The following is a 27222-nucleotide window of genomic DNA, read 5'->3' as shown; positions in this document are numbered from 1 at the left end:
AACATGTAACCAGTTCATATTTAAACAGTGTTGCCTCCTAACCCTTTCTGCAACCTCTCCTTGTGACTTCCCCGAGACTTTATTGCTGCCTGGTAAATTAGAGGAGCTTTCTTAGAAAAAGAAAACAAAAGCTAGGGGAAGAAATCGATATTTTTCTCCATTTAGTTAGCCTCTCACTGTGTTGAGCATAGATACAAGGAATCAATGTGAACTATGCTGCTGAGAGGAGTTTTCATTCTGTTCAACTAAACATCAATAGCATGAACCTAATCATCTCTTTCAAATTCAAAAGAACTGGTTATGCTGGAACCTTCAGAGTGGCTGAAAAAGAGTGGTTTTCCCCCACTAGGCCCTCACATTCCTGATGCACAAAAAAAAAAATGTTTTCTCTTTCATATGATCAAGAAAGTAGACAATTTCATTAAAACAAGGGCCCAGAAAGCAAGTGGCTTGCCCAATAACTGCATTGTCCAATAACTGCTCCCAAAGATGTATTCTACTTTATTTATAAAAGTACTTCCATGTCGCCATATCACACAACACCAGACAGGGAAGGGGGAAAAACCAATAAAACATAACACACCATTAAAAACAATACAAGGAATCAGCTTCAAAGGCATAGGGCATTAAAAAAAGTCTCCAAGAGAATCTGAAAGCCAAAAGTAAGGATTCCTTTCCTGGTTCTGTGGAGGAGCCCACAGAGCAAGACAGCAAGGCAGGTCAGTTGTCAACAGCACCATGGAGAGCTCCAAAGAAGAAACTTGCTAGGACCAAGGGATGGAAATGAACAGAGCCTTTTTGAGCATCTGTCACCAGCACACCTCTGCTAAGCTCTGGCCCCTTTTGGAGTTCTAGAGTCTCTTAAAGGACCATCCCTTTGCCTGAAGACACCTACTTTCCAGCATTTCATGGTCTCTCAGCAGATGTGATTCTTGGGGACACTGAACATGAGAGATGCTGTGGGAGGCACTCAGTTGCTCAGGCCAAGTTCTAGGGGCCTTTGTGCTGTTGCATTTGGTTCAGTGGACCCCTGTTTACCAGCATCAGGCTCAGGAGTCAGGATCGTGGCCTGCTTCTTTAGTCAATGATAGTACAGTGGTACCTCGGGTTAATAACTTAATTCATTCTGGAGGTCCGTTCTTAACCTGAAACTGTTCTTAACCTGAGATACCACTTTAGCTAATGGGACCTCCCGCTGCCGCCGCACAATTTCTGTTCTCATCCTGAAGCAAAGTTCTTAGCCCGAGGTACTATTTCTGGGTTAGAGGAGTCTGTAACCTGAAGAGTCTGTAACCTGAAGCATCTGTAACCCGAGGTACCACTGTATTGTCTCAGACTCTGTGTCCTGGTCTTTGCTGGACTCTGGGGTCATAACAGCTGGAAGTCAGAGATAGGGGAAACCTCTTCCAAAAGTGAAAGGCAATCTTGAATAGTGGAAAGGTCAGAGTTTGTTACTGAGCTGTGACTTTCAATATTTTTGGGAATTAATATGAAAATGACAGGCTTTCTCAAGTTCTGAACTTTGTTTGCAGTACTGATATTTCCAAATAAATTGTGACAGAATTGGCATTTTGGTAGATTTCTGTGGTAGAATCTGAGAAGCATTTTCCACATTTGAAATTGCTCAGAGACTGGGTAATTGATGTCCCTTTTTTTACATCTGCAAAATCCTGAGTAAAACCCAATTTCTACTTCAGAAATTGATAGAATTCATAACCCTATCAATTCTCCCATCACATTCCTACCCCACGCTGCTCTCAAAATCAATCTGAAAGCAGCAGGAGGCTGCAAGAGTGCCAAAAACCAGAAAGAAACAAGGGGGAGGCATGGCATTTGGTTGATTAGCCTGAATTTCTACATTAGATCTGCAGAAATGATCCAGAGATAGATAGATAGATAGACGGACAGATATATATATATATATATATATATATATATATATATACACACACACACACACACAGAGAGAGAGAGAGAGAGAGAGAAGAGAAGAGGGAGATGCTCCTTTCCTTTCAAACTCAAAGCATGGCTTTTGATCTATTTTATTCTAAAGTGTAACTGCATTCTCATCAGGCCATTAGGAAACCCAAATTTAGCAGAATGCAGGCATGAATTGGACTGTCCAGACCACAGTATTGCATGATCCCAGACTAGCTACTTAGTGAAGATTACAAGAATCAGATTTTTGCATAGCTAGATGTCAAGCCTACCCAAAACTTTACACTGTATTGTTTTGTTATTGTACCATTGATTCTTCTTTTATGTGAACATCGATTATTTTTTATTGTGATATATTGTAATCTGCCCTGGGATTACTTGGTGAAGGACTGCCTATAAGTACAAATAAATAATAAACAAATAAACCCTATGGAAAGATGAATGCAAAGATATTTTGTATTTGACACAGACCCTTCCTCCCAAACTTCTGTTAACCTTTGTGTTTTTGTTTTAGTTTGTCTCTTTGTTGTTATGGTTGATTTTGTGAATCTATTAATTAAAAACAAAATATAGTAGACATCATCTTGCCAACAAAGGTGTTAAAGCTATGGTTTTCCCAGTAGTGATGTATGGAAGTGAGAGCTGGACCATAAAGAAGGCTGATCACCGAAGAATTGATGCTTTTGAATTATGGTGCTGGAGGAGACTCTTGAGAGTCCCATGGACTGCAAGAAGATCAAACCTCTCCATTCTGAAGGAAATCAGCCCTGAGTGCTCACTGGAAGGGCATATCCTGAAGCTGAGGCTCGAAGACTTCGGCCACCTCATGAGAAGAGAAGACTCCCTGGAAAAGACCCTGATGTTGGGAAAGATGGAGGGCACAAGGAGAAGGGGACGACAGAGGACGAGATGGTTGGTCAGTGTTCTCGAAGCTACCAGCATGAGTTTGACCAAACTGCAGGAGGCAGTGGAAGACAGGAGTGCCTGGCATGCTCTGGTCCATGAGGTCACAAAGAGTCGGACATGACTAAATGACTGAACAACAACAACAAAGAAGCCATGCCCTAATTCCTTAGGCAACGGCTGGTCGCCCAATGGCTATAGTGTTAGTTATGGCTATAGTTAGTTCCCACCCCATAGTCATCACCCTCTGCTGATTTTAATTTGAGGTTTAAATAAAAGTGGCCCAGTTCAACCCCAGATTATGTGTTTACCTCTTTATTTGCCTATTGGGACACAATCACCACCGCCAAAGAAACTGTTGCAGTTTTGGTTTCCTTTAGTTTATGGTGTTTGTTTTGGAAAACCTGTCAAATCAGCTTGACCAGAGATGACAGAGCGCCAAAGAAGCAACACTGCAGGATAAAATATTAGGCAAAACATTTATGTCATGAATTTCAGCTCTGTCTGCCAACTCCAACCAGAAACAGGTATTCCTCACATACACAAACAAATTTTCAGGATGTTGGTGTGACTCATTTTCAAGACAGATTTTTGTGTGCACAAAGGATATCAATCAGTTGGCCGTGTCAATCTCAGGGAGGCTCCCGTAGTTCAAAACAAAGGTTTTTGTTGCGTTTATGGCTATGGTCAGAGTTATTCTCTGTTTCAGAAGACCAAAGGTAGAAGCCTTTGCTGATGCTCTTCAGAAGATCCTCCTGCTGCTACTGGTAAGGGCCGTTTGCCAAAAGCTACTCTCTCACACACAGATGCACAACACTTCAAAAGCACACCAAGCACCGCCAAACATCATTCAATCCTCTCTCAGTCTCATCGGAATGACTCTTGTTTGTTTTCCTGTCTGACTCATAACCGCCCCCTTCTTTGTTTGTAGTCCATCCCGCACCATCCAAGAGCCATCTGTCACTCAAAGAGGGCAAACCTTGGTGTGCTACTCAGGCAGGCAATAACTCAAAGAGCATCCCCATTTTACTCACGCCTTGGATTTCTCTTTCTGCTTCTCTGCTACTGCATTGGGCAGGGAAGGGAAACTGAGGCATGGCAGTCCTAAAAATGGACCATGAAGCAAAACAAATATCTCAAGCACCCTATCCTTGGCTTCCAGTCCCTTGTGCTGCTCTCATGTTCCCCATTTCACTCTGTACATAATTCTTCTCCACTTCGCTTTAATAGACCATAATTCCTCTTGAAACGTACTCTGAATAATAGCATGGTGCCCACTGAACATCAGTATGAAACGCGTCTGGACCCTCCAGCACTATCTCTTTCATTAGGAATCTACAGACAATAGCCCTTTCCTGAGGTTTTTCTGGTTCTGCTATAATTGACTGAAACATAATGGGTGTTTTAAAATGTGCATACCTTTTGGAAATGGTTCCTCATAAAAAGCAACAAATGCTTCCATGCAGCTAACATAAAACACCACAATAGAAGTAAATTGTTGTGGTGGAGCTCATTTCCAATTCATCCTGATTGTTTTAGGCTTAAAAGCCCACACTTCATTTCCCAGCAGCCTGATTGGCTTCTGTACTACTGAAAGGAATCTACCCATAAATAGAGTTGGGCTCCATTTGCCCTTGGATTTTAGTAGACTCAAAATTCCTTGTCTTCCATTTGCCTTCATTTAGCTGGGACAGTCTTGATTTTCAGAAGTCTGTCCAGGAGAAAGATTATTCCCTTCCTTCCTTCCTTCCTTCCTTCCTTCCTTCCTTCATTCTCCAAACCTTTATTAAGGTAAAGGGACCCCTGACCATTAGGTCCAGTCATGGCCGACTCTGGGGTTGTGGCGCTCATTTCGCTTTATTGGCCGAGGGAGCCAGCGTACAGCTTCCGGGTCATGTGGCCAGCATGACTAAGCCGCTTCTGGCGAACTAGAGCAGTGCATGGAAACACCATTTACCTTCCCGCTGGAGTGGTTCCTATTTATCTACTTGCACTTTGACGTGCTTTTGAACTGCTAGGTTGGCAGGAGCAGGGACCGAGCAACGGGAGCTCACCCCGTCATGGGGATTCGAACTGCCAACCTTCTGATCAGCAAGTCCTAGGCTCTGTGGTTTAACCCACAGCGCCACCCACATCCTAAACCTTTATTAGGTAAAAGGTAAAGGGACCCTTTACCATTAGGTCCAGTCGTGACTGACTCTGGGGTTGTGCGCTCATCTCGCTCTATAGGCCGAGGGAGCCGGCGTTTGTCCACAGACAGCTTCTGGGTCATGTGGCCAGCATGACTAAGCCATCTCTGGCGAACCAGAGCAGCACACGAAAACACTGTTTACCTTCCCACTGGAGCGGTACCTATTTATCTACTTGCACTTTGACGTGCTTTCGAACTGCTAGGTGGGCAGGAGCAGGGACCGAGCAACGGGAGCTCACCCCATCATGGGGATTCGAACCGCCAACCTTCTGATCGACGAGTCCTAGGCTCTGTGGTTTAACCCACAGCGCCACCCGCGTCCCTAAAAACCTTTATTAGGCCATCTTAAAACATCCATATACAATATTTTTCAAATATATTCAAAGAAACAGTCATATAAGATATATAGTAACAGAAATTTTCATTTGAGTGTCTTCCCACTAAATAGTGCCATTCACCACTCTAAGAGGTTCTACTGCCAGAAACTCAGACATCCATGCAGTTATCTCCAGGTTAATATCAGACAGGTAGAATCTGATATTTTCATTGTGCCATGATCTTAAACAACCCAAACAGGGGGATAACCCACATTTATGTAGCTGGTTGTACAGAGGACAGTAGAAAAGAATATGCTCTACAGCGTCCAGCACGTTCAAATAACATCCTCAATGTCTATCATTTCTAGGTATGTTTCAATATCTGCCCTTAACAAAAGCTGAGGGGAAAACTTTCAGTCGAACTAGCATAAAGGCCCCACCATGCAGAAAGCTGAATTATTTGCAGCAATGAGGATAATGTGTGCAAACAAATCATATTTCTACTTCCCCTGAGAATTTTGGTAAAAAGAAGAAGGAAATATTGTGTGCAACAGGTGACAAACGAATGGCAGTAATTAGTAATAATGGTTAAACTATCGGATCTGAATCTGTTCTTTTATTTTGGGTATGTCAAAAGATTGCTGTCTTAATTAGAGCTTCACAGTGGCACAAAGGCAAAATAAGACAAGTCTTGCAGATAAGCTGTTTGCTAGGATCTACTTACACAACTCCTACCAGAGAGAAGCCTATTATCAGCACTTCCACTAACTTATTTATATTTTATTTGTTTGTATCCCAACTGTTCTCCAAGGAGCTAAAGACAGTTTACATAGAATTGTGGTTCCCTGCCCTCACATTTCCCCCCCACAAAACACTGAGGTAGGTTAGGTCCAGAGGTAGGTCCGCTCCAGAGAAGCGGACACGGAGCAATGGATCCAAACTACAAGAAAGAAGATTCCACCTAAACATGAGGAAGAACTTCCTGACAGTAAGAGCTGTTTGACAGTGGAATTTGCTGCCAAGGAGTGTGGTGGAGTCTCCTTCTTTGGAGGTCTTTAAGCAGAGGCTTGACAACCATATGTCAGGAGTGCTCTGATGGTGTTTCCTGCTTGGCAGGGGGTTGGACTCGATGGCCCTTGTGGTCTCTTCCAACTCTATGATTCTATGATTCTATGATTCTATGATTCTAGGTTATGAGATAGTGTCAGGCCCAAGGTCACCCAGTGAGTTTCATGGATGAGTAGCAATTTGAACCTGAGTCTCCCATCCATCGACTAAGACTCTAAGCCTTAGCTCTCATTACATCGGCTCCTCCTCTGGAGCAATGTGACTGGGTAACAGGAAGGGATTACGGACCCTGTCAATGTCAGGTTCTGTCTCACTTTTCTAATTTTAAATTCAGTTCAGCACATTTCAGTATCAGTTTGTGAATTGTCTTTTGGAAAAAGAGTCACCACAAAAAATTCTCATCATGGTGGTCTGCATTTCTTTCAAATATACACACAGTTTCGTATGCAATTTTCCCTACAGAAATTACCTCCAGTATAATGCAAGTCTGTATTTTCACCAATATAGGCAATTTTATACACGCTTTCCCCTAATATATACATTTTGCTCACATATTTGGAGAACAGCACTGCAAAAATTGGAGAAGTGCAAAATTCAAAAGATAGTTGCCTTTTGTTTTGTGCATTGTATTGGGAAATCTGAATTAGGTAAGTACGTGTTAGAATGTGAACCAAACCAAATTTCTTTTCTGTTCCTACTGCAAGACTGAATGTGAGTCCAGAACAAAATCTAAAGTAGTGTTCCAAAGAATGAAGACCACATTCCATATCTGATTCCTCCTCATACTTCTTTATTGGATGATACTATAGATTCTGTAAGGAATAAAAAAACCTTAATCTTTAATTAATTAATTAATTAATTAAAGATTAATTTTTTTATTCCTTACAGAATCTATAGTATTTATTTAAGTGTTAATTAATTAACACTTAAATAAAAAAGACTTCTGACAAAACGAGTCTTCCAATCATTCTCATTGTACTGCTTATACTGTCGTGTTTTTTTCGCACAGTTTTATATTCTTTAATATTGTTCCCGTCTACTCCACAAACAGTATTTGTTGTGTGATTAAGTTTTTTTATGCACGTAAATCTGCTTTTTCTTCTGTACTTTCTTCTTTTCTGTATTCTTCTGTATTTTCTTCTTTCTTAATTGTTTTTTCTTTAATTTTCTTTTTGTAGTATGAGATTGTAAATTCTTTGTAAATTCTTTGCATATGTGTGTAATTTAAATTAATAAAGATTATTTTTTTTAAAAAAAAGATTCTGTAAGGAATACAGAACTTTGTCCAAATGTATCATGAAACCTTGCCTTGCCTTCTTTTTTATTTCGCTTCAGTAGTTTTATGAGTCATAGACAAAGAGAAAGAGAGAGAGTACTTTAGGAGAATCCATGTAATGAAAAATTCAAGTTCAAGCAGATAGAAATAGTGGTTGCTGCCAGAAGGCAGATCCCACAGAGCAGGTTAGTGGTCTGAGATTAAACAGTTGTGTTCAATCATGTCACTGCTTACAAGTTCAATTTCTCCAAACCCACACAGATTGCAACTGTTCGTTGCCTGTAGTATTAAGTGCAATATATATTGTTATGAATTGTGGGGGCAGGCTCCCAGTAATCTCTACATTCAGCAAAGAGTCAGAGTCTGAGAAAACTCAGGGATTCCTGAATTTAGCAAGGGCTAACTTCCTCATGAGGCCAGCCTGGTGATGGCGGGTTGTTGAAGAAACAATGGTGCCCACTGCCATCCATGAACCCCTCCATGGAAGTCATCTACCAGGCAGAAGGCTCTGTCAGGCACAGAGGGAGGTTGCCAGGGTAACAGGGGGGACGTGTTGTCACTGTAGCAAAAGAAGATGTCCTTTTTACAACAGGTGTTTTAGGAGCAGGGGTTTCTGGGAAGAAGGGGCAGAAAGTGGGCAGAACTCCATGAAGATGTAGCCTTATTGGAGTTCACCGATTGGGTTTGCGTTGCTCCCGGACAGGAGGAAGGAAGGCAAATGACACCGAGGGTTGGTTCAGAGAAAGAGTTCTTTATTTCTGCTCTCTGGAACAGCAGAAAGGCACCTGCGTGGTGTGTCCACAGCAAGTCCAAAGAAATGAGAAATTTCATGCAGTATATATATATCCTCCAGGCACCCTCTCCCCCTTCCCCAGGAATCTAGCCACGTCAGCTTGTACACGCAGGTTGACATCACAGATGTTCCTGCTCCGGCACTCTTAACCATAAAAAGGTATTCCTTCCTGTACTTCTGACCATAAAAGGATCTTCCTGTTCCTACTCTTATCTTGGAGCAAGAGGTCACCATCTCCAAGAACACCCTCTGGCGCTGTTCCCAGATTAGGTCTGTGCGCCTTTGTGGTCAGGATATAAGATGTGTCTTCCCTGTTCTACTGGTACAGTCAAGGTCTTCCTTGCCGTCACAAACTGATAAAGGAGAGGGCTCTGAGCACTTGTTTATACAGCTGGGTTTTTGGCTCAAGAGCTCAAGTTAAAGCATTTTAGCTAAGGAAAAATAGGGATTTTGGTGCAGTTTCAAACTGCCTGCACAGTCAGTTTTGGGTTTGGGAAAACCGTTCTGTCAAAGAGACTGAAGGGGGCAGCAGACAAGAGGGTGGAACTTAGGTTACCTCTGAAATCACTGCTAAGAATGACAAACCCCTCTTGGGCTGTAAATGCTTTGAACTCTCTCTCTCCCCATCAACTCAGCTGTAAATGTGTATGGATAAAACATTTCTAAGACACTGAAGTCTCCACTGTGCCTCATTATTATAATAATTAAAAAAAACTTTTCAAGTTTATACATTTCACTAATTTAATACATTTCACTAATTTTACAACTATTCTGACATTTCAAAACTTGACTTCCTTCCCCCTCTTTCTGCGGTTCCTTAAATTTGTTTTTAATATCTTTTGCATATCCAAATTAACTCAATTTGCTCATTTATTCATCAACTTTAAATATATACTCTTATGAAACTGCAAGTTATTGCAATAATCCTTCCAATGTTTTTATCTGTTTGTAATTTATCTGTAAATATTCAATAAACCATTTCCATTCTTTTATTAAAAATAATAATTGTTATCTTGATTTCTTATTCTTCCGGTATGTTTTGCCATTTCTGCATATTCCATAAGTTATATTATGGAATATGCCTCATTTTCCCCAAAGAAACACAAACCCTTGTTAAGTGCCAAGACCTCTGGTATCTCTTGTTAACTGCTTGGCAGAGATAGCAGTGGTCCATTTCTTTCTTTCTTTCTTTCTTTCTTTCTTTCTTTCTTTCTTTCTTTCTTTCTTTCTTTCTACATATCTACGTATCTACATATCTATCTATCCATCTATCTGTCTATCTATCTGTTGTTTGCATCTGTCTCAAGAGACAAAGGAGTACACCTCTGAGGGTGACGCCAAACCACTGTGTTAGCAGCACCGAACTGACCTCCCCGGGACACAAGCCTGGGTGGCATCTGTGGAGGTGCAGGGTTGCCCAGACAACAGAACCCCCCTCAGCCTCACTGATGTGGTCCCAAGGAAAGCAGAGCAATATGTTTGGCACCAGCTTGACTGCAGGAGCTGCCAAAAGGAGGCGTACAAGGTGCTATCCAATCATCTAAGGGACTCCACTATGGATTTGTATAGAGTTTACTCCTGAGTTTTTTCATTATTATATACAGTGGTACCTCAGGTTACATATGCTTCAGGTTACATACGCTTCAGCTTACAGATCCCACTAACCCAGAAATAGTGCTTCAGGTTAAGAACTTTGCTTCAGGATGAGAACAGAAATCGTGCTCTGGCGGCGCGGCAGCAGCAGGAGGCCCCATTAGCTAAAGTGGTGCTTCAGGTTAAGAACCGTTTCAGGTTAAGAACGGACCTCCGGAACAAATTAAGTACTTAACCCGAGGTACCAGTGTGTGTGTGTGTGTGTGTGTGTGTGTGTGTATGGCTACTAAGCAATCAATCGGAAACAACAATATTGACCAGTAGTGGTTGTGTTTTATTTTGTTTTAACTGCTTCAAATGCTTCAAAGAAACCCAAACTTTAGTTAAGGAAATACTTGCAGATTCTCCCTCAGAGCAAATCACACATTCTGTTACAACTGAGAATCAACAGACTCCCGTAAGGAACATTGCTTTGCTCCAATAGCTTTTAATAGTGGGTGTGGGTGTGTGGGTGTGTGGGTGTGTGGGTGTGTGTACAAATTAAAGCCCCAACGGGACACAAAACTGGAGATACTGACAGCTATGCTCATTCATGGTTTAACCCACAAACCCTCTTTTCCCAAAAGTGAGCCCAGATAGCAGAGAAATGCCCGGCTCTGAACTTGCATGATGAGGCAGCAGGTGGAAGGACAATTCAGAAGCACTGGCTGCACCTCTACTGCCCACTTTTGATCAGATTAGGGAAGATCCCCATTGTTCTCATTGTCCACTGCAATTTGGCCCATAGAAACACACACCCCCCTTGGATTATTTCATCCTTCCAAAATAATAGTAATAATAATAATAATAATAATAATAATAATAATAATAATAATAATAATTTATTTATACCCTACCCATCTGGCTGGGTTTCCCCAGCCACTCTGGGCGGCTTCCAACAAAATATAAAAATACAATAGTCTGTTAAACATTAAAAGCTTCCCTAAACATATACAGTGGACGCTCGGGTTGCGAACGTAATCCATGTGGGAGGCACGTTCACAACACGCAGCATTCGCAACCCACAGCCCCACATCTGTGCACGCACGGGTCACGATTCAGTGCTTCTGTGCATGTGCAAAGCACGATTTAGCATTTCTGCGTATGCACGAGCACCAAAACTAAATTAGCTTTAGTTCCAGAACACACACACACACAGGACTAGAGCTGAGCTGAAGTTGCATTGTGTTTTATTTGAAGATTGGGGGGGGGGGTGCTAGGTGAAGCAGAAGTAGAATATCATTTGTATATGGAGGTGGGAGGCATTCTATATAATTTCAGAGGTCAGGCACTAAACTGAACAAAGAACAAGAACTGTTTGCAAAGCACTTCCCAGTGTTAAAAAGGTAGGAAGAACAGGGTCAAATGTATGTTGGAAATGTAAGGAAAAAGAAGGCATCTTTTATCATATGTGATGGAAATGTAAGGTAGTAAAAGAATTTTGGGAAGTGATTTATAATGAGTTGAAAACAATGTCTAAAATAACTTTTTCTTAAAAGCCCCAAAGTTTTTTTTTTAAGGAATTCTAGGTGCTGAAATCCCAATGGAGCAGGGAAGACAGTTTATGTATGTGACCACAGCCTCACAGATGTTATTGGTCCAGAGATGGAAAGAAGATAAAGTCCCTACCAGAGAAGAATGGCAGATTAGGTTGATGGACTATGTCAAATTGGCAAAAATGACCGAAAGAATCAGAAATCAGGAAGACCAGAATTTTAATAAGGAATGGGGGGAAATTTAAATTTTTCTTATAAAACACCGTAAACAATTAAAACTGTTAGTAGGACTGGAATAACACTTGTAGTTTAATGGTAAATTTTGGACATAACAGAGGTGTAAAATATTTGGATTATCATAAAAGATGCAGGAGGAAATGATTAACAAAAGGACCCACAAAGGGGAGGAATGAAGTCCAGGAGATTCTTTGGAATCTTGTTTTTCTGTTGTATATTGGATATGTGATTGATCTGAAAACCAAACAAATTAAAAGAAGAAGAAGATAGGAAGCTGCCTTCTCCCAAGTCAGGCCACCATTGGGTCCTTCTATGCCAGTATTGTCTATACTGGCTGGCAGGGTTTTAGGCAGGCCTCCCTGGATACGTCGGGGATCGAATATGGGATCTTCTGCCTGCAAGCAGCCATGGAGCTACAGCCTTTCCCCATAACTGTTACATAGCACATTTTCTTAGCAATCCTATCCACAGTATATCCTCCCTCCCCATAATATACCGTATTTTTTGCTCTATGAGACTCAATTTTCCCTCCTAAAAAGTAAGGGGGAATGTGTGTGCATCTTATGGAGCAAATGCAGGCTGCGCAGCTATCCCAGAACCCAGAACAGCAAGAGGGATCGCTGCTTTCACTGCACAGCGATCCCTCTTGCTGTTCTGGCTTCTGGGATCAGAATATTTTTTTTCTTGTTTTCCTCCTCCAAAAACTAGGTGCGTCTTGTGGTCTGGTGCGTCTTATAGAGCGAAAAATACGGTAGGTGTGGGTAGACTTGAAAGAATCATGGCTTGCCTAAGGCTCCCTAATGAATCATGGCATAAGTTATGGCTTTAACCTAGAGGGCTTGCTGGCTCATAGCTCTGCTCTGTCGCTTACCCACTTCAGATACTTCCATCTCCTAGGCAGAGAGTCCATGTTTCATCTCCTGTAAATTTTTAATCAAAGCGTGCGGAAATCTATGAAAACAGTCCCCAATGCCACAATTATTAACACTTGTCTTGGTGCATCTGCATGCAATGAGGGGTTTTTTTCCTTTCAAAAAATAAATAAATCCCTGCAAAAACGTAGCAGGATCATCATTGTGAGTTTCGTCTGTCACAGCATTCGGTATGTTACATCCAGGCCAGAGCCCATATTTTCTGGTAGGGCAAATCACTGGGTCAGGCTGTTCACTCATGTTGGTTGTAGAAGAACAAGGGAGGAAATAAAGAGTTAGCCCTCTGCTCAAAAGCGACTCTTCGGCAGAACACTGCAGTGTTATATAACACCTCAGCCAAATACTCATCAGCTGCCTTATTTTGCGACAAGACCTGTAGCATCCAGATATAATTATACCTGGGGATACTCAATCCCCAAGCGCTTTCAGGTTTGATATCGTCTGCACATCCCTTTCTTGCCGTTGCAGAAAAGTAGTGCAATTAAAATGCACAGAGACTGAGTATTTAGGTCAGGCCCGCAACATTTCAAATTCAGATTGTGGCTGCAGTTTGAGGGGTTTTGTTTCTCTCTCTTGTTCTCCCATCAGCTTCATGACAATGCTAATCAGAAATAAGTCACACGCTGACTAATGTGCTCCCCGTTCCATGCAAAAGGAAGGTAAACGTTAAATATTGAGATTCGGAGCAGCACAAACAAAAACACTTTGCATGCTGATTGTATGGTGTGAAGTTAAGACTGTGCTGTCAAGCTTTCCCACACTAGTCAGTGCACCTGACAACAAAATAATCTCTGTGTTGCTTACTAGCAATAATTACTCGATCCAGAGCTTAATTGTCGTTTAGTTTGAATTTCTGACTATTTTAGGGCCTGAGCTTGAAATGAAATCAGGGCATATGTACAGCAACTGTAACCATATACTAAATGTATTCTTTCCCCTTAACCATGCTGGCTCTCAGATATGATCAAATGTGAAATACTTATCACCACATATTGTCAAAAGCTGCTTGAGGCCTGCAGGGGCAGCACAGAGTCTGTTGAGCCACACGTAGCTCTTCTATACCAGTGAAAGCTTTGAAGCAATCCCAGATCACTACCGGCGATGGTGTCAGAGCTCACCCTCCCAGACCTTGAACCTGATGTTTCTTCAATCAAGGAGCTGGTGAAGCAAGACCTTCCAGCAGATCTCCCTCTTGCCAATTATCCCAAGAAGCCATCAGACTTGGGTGCAATCTATACACATATAAAAACTGTTCTGAAAATGCTTTTTTTAAAAAAGCTTTTTTAAAAATCCATTGAATTTTCCATAAGGCTCACCATCACCTTCTAGTGTCACATCGTATATTGCACTTAAAACATACAATGTTTGACTTGCAGCTGTATAGCTGAGTCCTAGACAAACCTAGACAGTATCTTAAAAAGCAGAGATATCACCTTGCCAACAACGGTCCGTATAGTTAAAGCCATGGTTTTCCCAGTAGTGATGTATGGAAGTGAGAGTTGGACCATAAAGAAGGCTGTTCGCTGAAGAATTGATGCTTTTGAATTACGGTGCTGGAGGAGACTCTTGAGAGTCCCATGGACTGCAAGAAGATCAAACCTATCCATTCTGAAGGAAATCAGCCCTGAATCCTCACTGGAAGGGCATATCCTGAAGCTGAGGCTCCAATACTTCAGCCATCTCATGAGAAGAGAAGACTCCCTGGAAAAGACCCTGATGTTGGGAAAGATTGAGGACACAAGGAGAAGGGGATGACAGAGGACAAGATGGTTGGATAGTGTTCTTGAAGCTACCAGCATGAGTCTGACCAAACTGTGGGAGGCAGTGGAAGACAGGAGTGCCTGGCGTGCTCTGGTCCATGGGGTCACAAAGAGTCAGACACGACTAAACGACTAAATAACAACAGCAAGCTGAGTCCTTGGACTCTCCTGGTCTGGGACTGGGGAGGGGGTCCCCACACAAACTGTCTGGGTTCCTGGCCAGCTTTCAGACACCCCCCGCCTCCTTCGGGGCCGCAGGAGCAGAGGAGATGATGAACTAGGCAAGAACTTTAGAGCAACTGCCAAAATGCCCAGCTAGCTACTTGTGGGACTACTCAGGAAAAAGAAGAAGCACCTGGGAACACCTGCTCATATAGGGTCTACCTGAGAGCCAGGAAGGGGTAGAGCCTCCAGCTGAAGCAACAGGTCTTATGCAAGCTCTAGGGCAGGGGTCAGCAAATGTTTTCAGCAGGGGGGCGGTCCACTGTCCCTCAGACCTTGTGGGGGGGCGGACTATATTTTGAAAAAAGAAAAGAAAAAAGAACGAATTCCTATGCCCCACAGATAACCCAAAGGTGCATTTTAAATAAAAGCACACATTCTACTCATGTAAAAACACCAGGCAGGCTCCACAAATAACCCAGAGATGCATTTTAAATAAAAGGATATATTATACTCATGTAAAAACACACTGATTCCCGGGCCGTCCACTGGCCAGATTTAGAAGGCGATTGGGTCGGATCCGGCCTTAGTTTGCCTACCCATGCTCTAGAGCAGTGATTCTCAAGCTGTGAGTCCCTAGATATTGTTGGACTACAGCTCCCATCATTCCTAGCCAGCATGACCAGTGGTCAGGGATGATGGGAGTTGTAGTCCAACAACATCTGGGGACCCACAGCTTGAGAACCGCTGCTCTAGAGGAAGGACCCTGCCAGAACCTCACATCTCCTTCCCAAAGCCCATGCCTCTCTTACCTAGCTTTGGGGGTGGGGTACCTCATGGGCTGGGGGGGGGGTCAAATGGCTTTGCACAGGGCACTATATCACCAAGGTGTGACCCTGGAGCTCATCTCCCTTTCCTTTCTGACAAGTACATTTCATAACAGACCCAATGCATTGCAACTGTAGAGGAATCTCCACTTTCTACACATCAAGAACCTGACTTTCCAAAAACGTCACAGGCAGGCCACCATCGCCCTGAGCTCTGTGGGGAAAATAAATGTTAATTGCAGAGGGAAATTGGGTGATTAGGGCTCAAACCACAGTTCTTAAAGACTACAGATGGAACATGTTGCTAACAGAAAAGGTACCTAAGAGAAAAGGGGGAAATAAGCAAAACACCACAGAAACAGAGGCTCAGACACACTACACTCCAGTGGCAATAAAATGACACACCTTTCCCTCTGAACGCATTGTGCACTGTCGACATAACAAATATGACAACGAAACAAGTTTTGATTTGATCAGTAGGCTAGCAGTAAACGTTATACCACAGCACAAGGCTTGGCTTTCTGATCTATAGGCAAGCAAGACTGTTCAGCACATAGCTTGGCTCCCACACCCTTATTCAATATTGATTTCAATTACTTTACTGCTTAATTCTCTCTTTTTAGGATTGCCCCAGTGTACAGTTTGTGCCGCTATTCAGCGCTAGGTGGAAATGAGCTCCAAGTCACGCCTGCCTGTGATCACTGTGAGTTGAGCCATCCTAGCAAGATCTGTCTTTGGTTATAGTTCGCACCTGATTCCCAAAATGTACCATTTAAAATACAAAAATGAAAGAAGACCTTGACATGCGGCGGGGGGGGGGGATGAATAAAACTAATGCTCCAGGGAAGCAGCAATTGTTTGCTAAGTATGACTGTATTTTCATCAGAAGCCACCAATATGGATGTACAAACCTGTGCATTTTAGGATAAAATGGGTAGAAATCTTTTGTGGCAAAATGCATGCATAAATGCATATTTTGTATTTTAAAAGCATTAAATATAGCATGAATTTTCATCTGTGTTTTTTCGGGGGGGGGGAGAGATGCGGGTGGCGCTGTGGTCTAAACCACTAAGCCTTTTGGGCTTGCTGATCAGAAGGTTGGCGGTTCAAATCCCCATGACGGGATGAGCTCCTGTTGCTCTGTCCCAGCTCCTGCCAACCTAGCAGTTTGAAAACACACCAGTACAAGTAGATAAATAGGTACCACTGCGGTGGGAAGGTAAACAGTGTTTCCATGAGCTCTGGTTTCCATTACAGTCTCCCATTGCACCAGAAGTGGTTTAATCATGCTGGCCACGTGACACAGAAAGCTGTCTGTGGACAAACGCCGGCTCCCTCAGACTGAAAGCAAGATGAGCACCACAACCCCATAGTTGCCTTTGACTGGACTTAAATGTCTATGGGTCCTTTACCTTATACCTTTGCAGATTGATGCACATAAGTTGTCAATAGATTTATCAGTTCATGCCTGAACTAGACATATAAATCCCAAAATGCACATAGATTCATGTGAACTGAAAAGCGGAAAAGTCAACGTTGCAGATTGCATGTACTATATGGTTATCAGATTTTTTCCAAGAAATCCAGGGACACTTTTTTAAAAAATTCATGCTATATTATTTTAGGAAAGGGTTGCCAGAGTCCTTGACCTTTTTGGGGGGGAACCCCAAAGTTGTCAGGCATGCACCTCGACACAAGGCAGGTAGAGAAGCCAATCTACAAACACACAAATACCCCCCAAAAAGAGATTGGGTGGGGGAGAGAGATCTAGTAAAGGCGCTCACTGGTCTTGGGAAAACACGCATTAAAACACACACGTAAAGCTCCGTCTCTGTCTCACAATGCAACACAGCTCTTTTCTAGGCTTCTCCTCTTCTTCACCACCTCAGCACCTCGCTTGCCCCCCCCCCCTAACTCGGGTGTGCAGAGCCACAGGCTCTTCTGCTGTGGACAGCTCTGTGCGATTTTGGGGTGAACTTTGATCGAGGAAGCGAACCAGAAGGAAGCTCTCTGGCTCATGCCTCGGTTTAAATAGCGCCCCCCCCCCCCACCAACAGGTTGGCTGGCTGGAACTTTGACGTGGCCAGGACCTCCGGTGCCGCTCGCTGCCATGGCAACCGCCATGTTGACTCACTGCAAGTCCCCAGCCATAAATCAGGGGATATTAATTAAAATCCGGGGAAATTCCGGTGACAGATTTGTGAATCCAGAGACTGTCCCCGGGAACCGGGGACGTCTGGTAACCCTAATGTACTGAGCCTATGCGTATTGGGATGTTTTGCATGGATCATCTCCTGAACTGGTGAATTTCCAATGTGGAAGTCTTACAGACACAATCCCAACACATGCGCACAGATGCAGGCTTTCATCTGCACACACATGCGGAATGTCGGCATAAGGCTCTTTCTTTGCCTATGGCTAGGAGGAATGGGAAAGCTGTTTATGAAAAAACTGACTTCAGCTTACTAAAAAGAGAACGATCTTCTGTGAGGCACAAAGACGGACCAAATTTCAGTGGCAGAGTGTTTGCTTTGCATGCAGAAGGTCCCTGGTTCAGTCCTCAGCATATCCAGATAGGTTCTGAAGCCCTGAAAAACCACCGCCAGCCATTGTGTCGATAATGAATGGTCTGACTTGGCACAAGGCAGACTCCTAGGTTCCGAAGGTCTTTCAAATTGACATTCACTTCTCAGCTATTTCCGGGAAGATTGTGTTTTCTATCCACACACACCACAACATCATAAAAAAGCAATTTTAAACACATTTGCACATTGTTAACTTTTGTGTACGCACTGCAATCATGTAACAATACAAAACAGAGCGTGCCTCAGCAGGAGACTGTTTCCGAGCCGTCCTAACTCAAAGAGTGTGTATTAAAAAACAGTTTTTTTCCATTTTACACTTAAGTACAGGGGGAGGGTTATTTGGGCAAAAACATCTCCATGCAATCAAATTGTAGCTCTTTTCGTATTGGAGGGAGTTTATGCTGAGTCACTTTAAACATCTCAAAGCACTGAAAAATAAGAAAATGACAAGAAGGGCTCTTGCTACTGGAATTCTCTAGCTTAATAATCCAAACTTGCTTGGCTATTTGTATATCCGGGTTATTCCCCTACGGATGCTTCATACACATGCAAGATCAGCCTGCTAACTATTGTTTCTACAACTATTTGAATTATGTTCCAATTCATTTAGCAGAAGACAGATTCTGAATTCACACACACACACATGTTACTCTTACTGGTCCTCCTAACATGCTAATGGTAATGGGACCCTTGACCATTAGGTCCAGTCGTGGCCGACTCTGGGGTTGCGGCGCTCTTCTCGCTTTATTGGCCGAGGGAGCCAGCGTACAGCTTCCGGGTCATGTGGCCAGCATGACTAAGCCGCTTCTGGCAAACCAGAGCAGCGCACAGAAACGCCGTTTACCTTCCCGCCGGAGCAGTACCTATTTATCTACTTGCACTTTGACGTGCTTTCGAACTGCTAGGTTGGTAGGAGCAGGGACCGAGCAATGGGAGCTCACCCCGTCGCGGGGATTCGAACCGCCGACCTTCTGATCGGCAAGTCCTAGGCTCTGTGGTTTATCCCACAGCGCCACCCGCGTCCTAACATGCTACTCACAAGTAAAACCAAAGGATAGAATTCAGTGTAGTCCTAAATGGAGTAAGTGCCTAAGAATAAGATCTATTTGCATAACAGAACTTTCCCTCCTCTGTTGTGGGGTTTCCCTCAACCGTCCTGAGAAGATTTAGGGGGTGTGGAATGGGGGGAGATGCCCCATTGTGCAAGCAGACCTTGTGCCATGGATGAAACAACTTTAAGTGGATAGTTGCTATATTTTTAACTCAGAGACTGCCAGGGGCTTAGGCTGGAATAGCTCAGTTGGTAGAACATGGGACTCTTAATCTCAGGACTATGAGTTCAAGCCCCATATTGGGCAAAAGATTGTGGCCCCTTCCAACTCTGCAATTGTTAAAATTCTACAATTCAAAGGAGAGAACTAATCTGTGAGAACGTATGCAGACCAAGCTGCAGATGTCAGAATTTATGCAATAAAATCAGCTCGGGATCTTGAATGACCTAACATAACTGCAGAAATTATGCTTTAGAATTCTACTAATCTAAGCATCGTTTTCTTCACAGGGATATGCTTCATGAACATCCATTGCTCTGGACTCCTTCAGGGTGCAGAGCAGGATATCAATTCAATAAATAAGCAAATAAATATAGAATAATTTTGGAGCACAATAGGCAGAAGCAAAATGAAATTTACAGTGTGTTTAGCTGTTGACCGCTAGTTAAACTGTGACAATCTGTTCGCTCCAACAGATTGCTAGCACCCAAAAGATTGCTAAGTTTTGCCTTGACTCGGGGGTAGCACAATCCTATACAGGGCCACTCAAAAATGAGTCCTACTGAATTCAGTGAAACTTTTCTCTAGGTAATGGTGCATACAGGATTGATGCCCTAACTCACACCAGTTTTAAAACCCAGTTTTAATAGCAACTTGAGGGCTCTGTGGAAGCAGCTAATGAGAGGGAAACTCTCCTTAGGGAACTCTTAAAGGAAATCCATGGGCACGACATTTCAAATCCTCCTCATGCTAGGGTGCGAGTGGTTATGGATCCCGTCGCCAGCCCTCCACCAGCTGCCGCCGTCCGCCTGCCGAACAGGTGAGCCAAAGTGCCACAGGTGGGGTCCTTAATGGCAGCAGAGAGCTCTGAAACATGGGGTTTTGAGGGTGGGAAGAGGATGATGATAATAATAATAATAATAATAATAATAATAATAATAATAATAATAATAATAAATTTTATTTATATCCCGCCCTCCCCAGCCAAAGCCGGGCTCAGAGCTGCTAACAACAGTAAAATGATAAAACATTCTAAAATCATTTCATTCTAAAATTAATTCAAATCAGATTAATGGCAACCATTAGGCTAGAGTTCTGTGAGGATTGCCAAAGGAGGGAGTCAGGTTGTGCCCTGGCCAAAGGCCTGGCGGAACAGCTCTGTCTTGCAGGCCCTGCGGAAAGATGTCAAGTCCCGCAGGGCCCTAGTCTCTTGTGACAGAGTGTTCCACCAGATCGGAGCCACAGCTGAAAAAGCCCTGGCTCTGGTTGAGGCCAGCCTAACCTCTCTGTGGGCTGGGAATGAGGATGAGCTGGTAGCAATGGGTGAACCTGTCAGTTTTGCTTTATTTCAGTTACTCATCCTTTCAGTCTTAAATTCAGTTCTCCGCATTCCCAACTTAGTTGGAAATTTGTTTTTTTTGTGTGTGTGTGTGTGTGTGTTTTGTTTAAAAAAAGTTCCCATGAATATTCACCAGCGTTTTACTGCAAATTTCCCCTAATATAAACATCTGTATACATCTTTGGCCTAATACACATATTTTGACAACTTCCCCTACTCTTCATCTTTGTTTGTAATTTTCATGAGTTTAGGCATTTTTTTAATGCACAGCTTCAGGTGCGGACTTTGGTAAACCTTTGCGTGGCAAGTCCCCTCCCCCATGTGAAATGAAGACACTGGACGCAGTAATTAAGGTTAATGGGCATAAAAGGCCACAACTTTATTGATTACAGAATTGGAAGGTATTGGCCTTAGGCATTGGCTCCTATCGACTACCCGGCATGGGGACCGGGAAGGGTTGTCCACAAGCCGTGGGAGTCCTGTTGAAGTACGCCAACTAGGATCCCACGGGTGTCACCGCTCTGGGGTGTGCCGGAGGCCCTTACCTCCCTAGGTTTCAGACAAGGCAACGCCCCCCGGAGTCCTCTACCGGACTACCCATTTCTTTTGGGGAAGGTGATGGCGTTTCCTTCCCCCCCTTATTTGCATAACTATAGACCCCTGCCAATGCCTAACCGCCAAAACCGCTCAGCTGGCAAGGGGCAAAGAGGGCAGCCCCCAGGCGAGCCCAGCCTTAAATAGGCTAGGCCACGCCTCCCCGTCCGCCGATTGACGCGCCGGGTCGCCGCCCCGCCCGGGGATTCCCTAGTCTCGCGGGGGCAAGGCCAGCTCCCGCGAGGGATGTGGGCGGAGGATTTCTGCCCGTAACCCCCTCTCCTCCCATGTCGGAAATGGCTTTGTCATATGGTGCCCTGTGCAAGGCCAAATTTGGCACCCCCAAATGGATCTTCTCAAGTGTGGATCTTCTAAATTTTGCCCTAAATCCTGTGCTGCACCTCACCCCAGTTTCTGTGTTTTTGGACACACAACCTGGCTGGAGAATTGCATTGCAAAATTCGTGGAAGTCCTAATTTCAAAGGATTGACTGTGTTTCAGTTCTTGCGTTGTTTCCGAATGTGAGAGCGTGGTAGGTTCACCTCCCGATGCAATCTGGGACCGTCTCTCCTTATATGTCCCACAAAGGAACTTACAGTCTTCAAACAAAAACATCTTGGAGATCCCGGGCCACAGAGAGGTTAGGCTGGCCTCAACCAGAGCCAGGGCTTTTTCGGCTGTGGCTCCAATCTGGTGGAACACTCTGTCACAAGAGACTAGGGCCCTGTGGGACTTGACATCTTTCCGCAGGGCCTGCAAGACAGAGCTGTTCCACCAGGCCTTTGGCCAGGGCACAGCCTGAATCCCTCCTTTGGTAATCCTCACAGATCTCTAGCCCAATGGTTGCCATTAATCTGATTTGAATTAATTTCATAATGAAATGATTTTAGAATGTTTTATCATTTTACTGTTGTTAGGCACTCCGAGCCCAGCTTTGGCTGGGGAGGGCAGGATATATATATAAAAATATTATTATTATTATTTCTCCCCCAGCCCTAGAGACATTAGATGCACTCTGGGCCACACAGCTCCATCAAGATCCATTGGGCAAGAGGAGGTCTTTGGAACTGTAGCTTTTTAGTTATGATACATTTTCAGGCAGAGCAGCCGGGTCATTGTGAGTTTCCTGGAAAAGAAATTTGGAGAAAAGGCGCAGGAGGAGGCACACCAGTAATGGACAAGCCAAGGAAGAAAATGAACAATTGATCTTGTAGCATACAGGATCAAATGGCCTGGAGCAACAGAAAAACCACTCTTGTTAAGAATCCTCTACGGAAGCTGGTGGTTCTTTGTGTATTTTGTTGTATTTTCATTTTCTCTAACTCCTCACAGGAATAGAAATGCCAGGTGATATTTAGCTCTTCGCCTCCAATAATGGCTTTTGGTTATTGTAAAAGGAATAGAATTATCTTCTCCTGTCCGGTCCAATATTAAAGCTGTATAAATCAGTGCTATGCAGGCCGGGTCTCATTGTGCCTCGCTGCTGAAGAAGTGCAATAGTGTAACTTTCTAGCCTCCATTTATTCCCTGTTTCAGCTTCGGCACTGATTATTAGCTTCCTTTTCTTTTTCTTCCCACGTGTAAATTATGAATCCAGTTCCATCATGGCCCTACGGACCTTTTCTCTGTACGCATCATTTATTTTATGCTTTCTTCTTCTCCACGCAATTGTGTTGGAAGAAATGCAAGAGAAAAATTTCTAAGTCTCAAACTCACAGAGATCCGACAAAGTCACTATTCCAGCTATTACGGTATATCCCTGACCTCCTCAGAGATATTTCAGTCTGTCTCTGAAGAGGGGTAAAAAAAAAACCTGGTACAATTTTATATTTATTTTTCAATCTTGAAATTGCATATGTTCTTGGGAAAGGACACAGGCTTCATTAAAACATACCCTGTTGCTATCAAGCATACCTGCATTTAATCCAATTTATCTGTGGCTTTCCTTTATCTGGAATTAATGAATTTAATTGACTGCCAGGGGCTTAGGCTGGTAGAGCAGTTGGTTAGAGGAGATTAAAAATCTCCTGGTTGTGGGTTCAAGCTCCCTGTTGGGCAAAAGATTCTGCCATTGCAGGGGGTTGATTAGATGATCCTTGTGGTCTCTTCCAACTCTATGATTCTATGATTCTATGATTGTTCAAATTATACAATTCAAAGGAGAGAACTAATCTGTGAGAACATATGCAGATCAAGTTGCAGACACCAGAACTTATGCAATAAAGATCAGCTCTGGATCTTGAATGATGTAATATAAATAACCATACATGAGAATATTTGGCTTCACCTGTGGCTTTCCTTTTTCTGGAATTGATTAATTTATTTGTGCTCAAATCTAATCTTTAAATGGATGACCAAGTAATAATGAAACAGTAAATTTTTAAGTGCTGTCAATGAAGAAAGAATGGGCCATGATAAAGAGACTTAGTGGTTTTTAATGGTAGGTGATGTTGCTGTGTTGTATTATATTATCTATGTACATCGATTTATTTCCTGGAGTTAAGAATAGGACTGAGATAAATTGTGTTCGCTGAGCCCGTATTTTATACAGTTTATATATGATGTTTGTGTGTTAATGTGTGGTGTACTATGCCTAATAAAGGATTTTGAATTGAATTGAATGAAACAGTAAATTGTTACGAAAGAAAAACGGGTATGTGAAAATAGAATCAGTGGCTCCTGTTCGGGAGATCCTCTAAGGGGCAAATGCTATGCTGAGGTACCCTTCACAATTCACTCTCAACTCCTTTACACAAGTTCATTCCCAGGGAAAGAGAGTAGTGAGTCTTCAGATCCACAGTGGTACCTCGGGTTAAGAACTTAATTCCTTCTGGAGGTCCATTCTTAACCTGAAACTGTTCTTAACCTGAGGTACCACTTTAGCTAACGGGGCCTCCCACTGCCGCCGCACGATTTCTGTTCTCATCCTGAAGCAAAGTTCTTAACCCAAGGTACTATTTCTGGGTTAGCGGTGTCTGTAACCTGAAGCGTCTGTAACCCGAGGTACCTCTGTACTCTATGGAAGGCATTTTAGTATAAACCCAGTTCTCTTGACAATAGTGATCTTCCACACCCATGAGCATTCTGCCATGAATCACATTTTGCATCCATGAGGTGGACTCATGGAACAATTCATACACAGGGAAGTGTTTAACTGGAGTAGCAGTTGGCTTACTGATGACCCTCAGAACCATCCTATTAAGGATTCCAAACCCATTAATGACCCATTCTGTCTATGAGTGACCCATTCTGACAATGGACATACCAGGGAGTATCATCTTGTTACTGTGTAGCATTAGGCAGCTTGAACCTTTGTAGAAATAATTACTTAAGACTGTCAAGATGACCACAATTAAAGGGCAGCTTTCTTAGACCAAGACAATCTGAGCCAATGTGGTGCAGTGGTTGCAGTGTTAGGCTGGAGAGATGCAAGTCCAATACCCCACTCAGCCATGCAGCTCAGTGGATGACCCCTGGCCATCTCTCAACAGAACCATCCTCACAAGCTTGTCGTGAGGTAAAAATGGAGGAAAAGATAACCTTGAAAGTTGCCTTGAGCTCCTTGGAGGGAAAGGAAGGATATCAATGTCATAAACGAAAGAGGATATTTACAAAGATGAAGTTGTTATGGATCACGGAGAAGATTTCTTGAATTGTTATTTTTTTACTTTTTTATTTATACTTTTCAAATTTATACATTTCATTAGTTTTACAATCAATTTGACTTTCCAAAATTTGACTTCCTTCCTCCTTTCTCCAGTTTCTAAAATTTATTTTTTAATGTCTTCTGCAAATCCAACTTCATTTAATTTGCTCATTTAATTATCTAATCTAAATATGTACTCTTATAAACTGCAGGTTATTATACTAATCCTTCTAATGTTTTTATCTGTTTACAATTCATCTGTAAATATTCAATAAACCATTTTCATTCTTTTATAAAAAGTTCGCTAGCTTGATTTCTTATTCTTCCGGTAAGTTTCGCCATTTCTGCATATTCCATAAGTTTTTGTATCCATTCTTCCTTTGCTGGAACTTCTGCTTCTTTCCACTTTGGGGCAAGTAACATTCTTGCTGCTGTAGTAGCATACGTAAATAAATTTCTATACAATTTAGGTAGTTCTGTCCCTATAATTCATGAATTTGACATGTAGGGTGATATTCCCACCACGTGGAAGTGATGCCAAATTTTTCATGCAAAGCTGCCTTATATTGATGGGCCAATTGCCTAACTCTAACCCATCCATTCAAATTGGCAGTGGCTTGTCAAGGCTTTGGAAAGTCTTTCACTGCCTTATACCACATGTCAAACATTTGATTTCAGATTGTAGCTATAAGATGGAAAACCATTAAGAGACAACTTACCCTGGGGTCTTTTTCTAAGCGAAGCTGGTGCTGAAGACTGCGCCGCCTCCGCCCCTTGGACATCCCGTTGTGGAAAAAATGGTACCCATCCTCTACAAAGGGTAGCTGGGGAAGATTTTGAACAGTTAAGTATTAGATAACATGCTCGTACTGACCATCATGATAATCCACAATACAATCTCTATAAACAATGGGTCAAATGGGGCTGGGCAACCTTAGACCTATGGGATCTGTCCTTAGGATGCTCCTCACACTTCCCCGTAGGCTATGACCCTCAATGACCCTGCTTTGAACACTCCTTCTGTGTTTTTGCCTGGCTGGAACGTTGACCTTGAATTCTGATCATGCCTCTTGCCCAGTGGTCTGGGTGGGGTGGAGGAGAATAAAGAGGAATTTATGAGTACAGTGGTAGCTTGGTTCTCGAACTTAATGCATTCTGGGAGTTCATTCGACTCCCAAAACTGTTCGAAAACCAAGGCACGACTTCTGATTGGCTGCAGGAGCTTCCTGCACTCAGGCAGAAGCTGTGTGGGATGTTCAGCTTCTGAAAAACATTCGCAAACCAGAACATAGCTGTCAGCTTTCAGATTTGAAAACAAGGGATCAGCAGCCTCACCTGTCCCAGGGACAGTCTACGGGATATCTAACAATCTGGGATAGCAGCGGGAAGCAGCGGCAAACGGCGCTGGAATAAGGGAATTTCCCGCAAAAAAAGGGAAGGTTGACAGCTATGAACCAGAACACTTACTTCTGGGTTTGCAGCATTCGGGAGCCAACTTAGCCATTCGACAACCAAGGTACCACTGTACGTGCAGAAGCTAGCCTAATGTGGTGTAGTGGTTAAGAGCGGTAGCCTCGTAATCTGGGGAACCGGGTTCGTGTCTCCGCTCCTCCACATGCAGCTGCTGGGTGACCTTGGGCCAGTCACACTTCTTTGAAGTCTCTCAGCCCCACTCACCTCACAGAGTGTTTGTTGTGGGGGAGGAAGGGAAAGGAGAATGTTAGCCGCTTTGAGACTCCTTAAAGGGAGTGAAAGGCGGGATATCAAATCCAAACTCTTCTTCTTCTTCTTCTAATGCACAAAGGCAAAGCTAACATTTGTTGTTTTACCACTTTTGTCTCTGGCCGCACCCACAAATGGCATGCGGTTGCACATCACCAGATTTAGGGTGGTATTGGAGCTTCCCACACACAGGGCACTGTGCCAAGGGAGTAGAAAATTGAGATGACCCATAATTGAGAAGATCCATTTGGGGGCACCATTATTTTTTTTTGCCTTGCACAGGGTGCTATATTACAAAAGTCTGCCCCTGGGTTGTTTAGGGGCCGCCCTGAAGGGAATAAAGCTCTTGGGTTGAGAAGCATTCTCTACTTCCAGAGCAGAGCATTCAATCCCTCAAAGAGTCCTGCATATTATAACCCAGAGGGGGAAGCAATAAAACTAATATCATTAAGACCAAATTGAGTCTTCGGGCAAGAATATCACACTTGTGCATGTGTAGCTGTGGCAACATAAACAGCAGCCTGCTTCTACAT

At 43.1% G+C, this 27222-nt stretch overlaps 1 protein-coding gene across 1 annotated transcript in view; it reads right to left on the bottom strand.

Moving 5' to 3' along the window:
- The window catches only part of PCSK2 (proprotein convertase subtilisin/kexin type 2), a 130704-nt gene that overhangs the window by 73319 nt on the left and 30163 nt on the right, over nt 1-27222 (bottom strand). The window contains exon 2 of the mRNA XM_083495597.1: nt 25687-25791. Coding sequence (XP_083351723.1) covers nt 25687-25791 — 105 coding nt within the window. The remainder of the gene's footprint in view (nt 1-25686; nt 25792-27222) is intronic.

The sequence above is a fragment of the Podarcis liolepis genome (assembly GCF_965112155.1).
Source record: "Podarcis liolepis genome assembly, chromosome: 3".
NCBI classification, from domain to species: Eukaryota; Metazoa; Chordata; class Lepidosauria; order Squamata; family Lacertidae; genus Podarcis; species Podarcis liolepis.
Note: the sequence above shows the minus strand (reverse complement) of the source record. Positions and strands in the feature narration are given on the sequence as shown.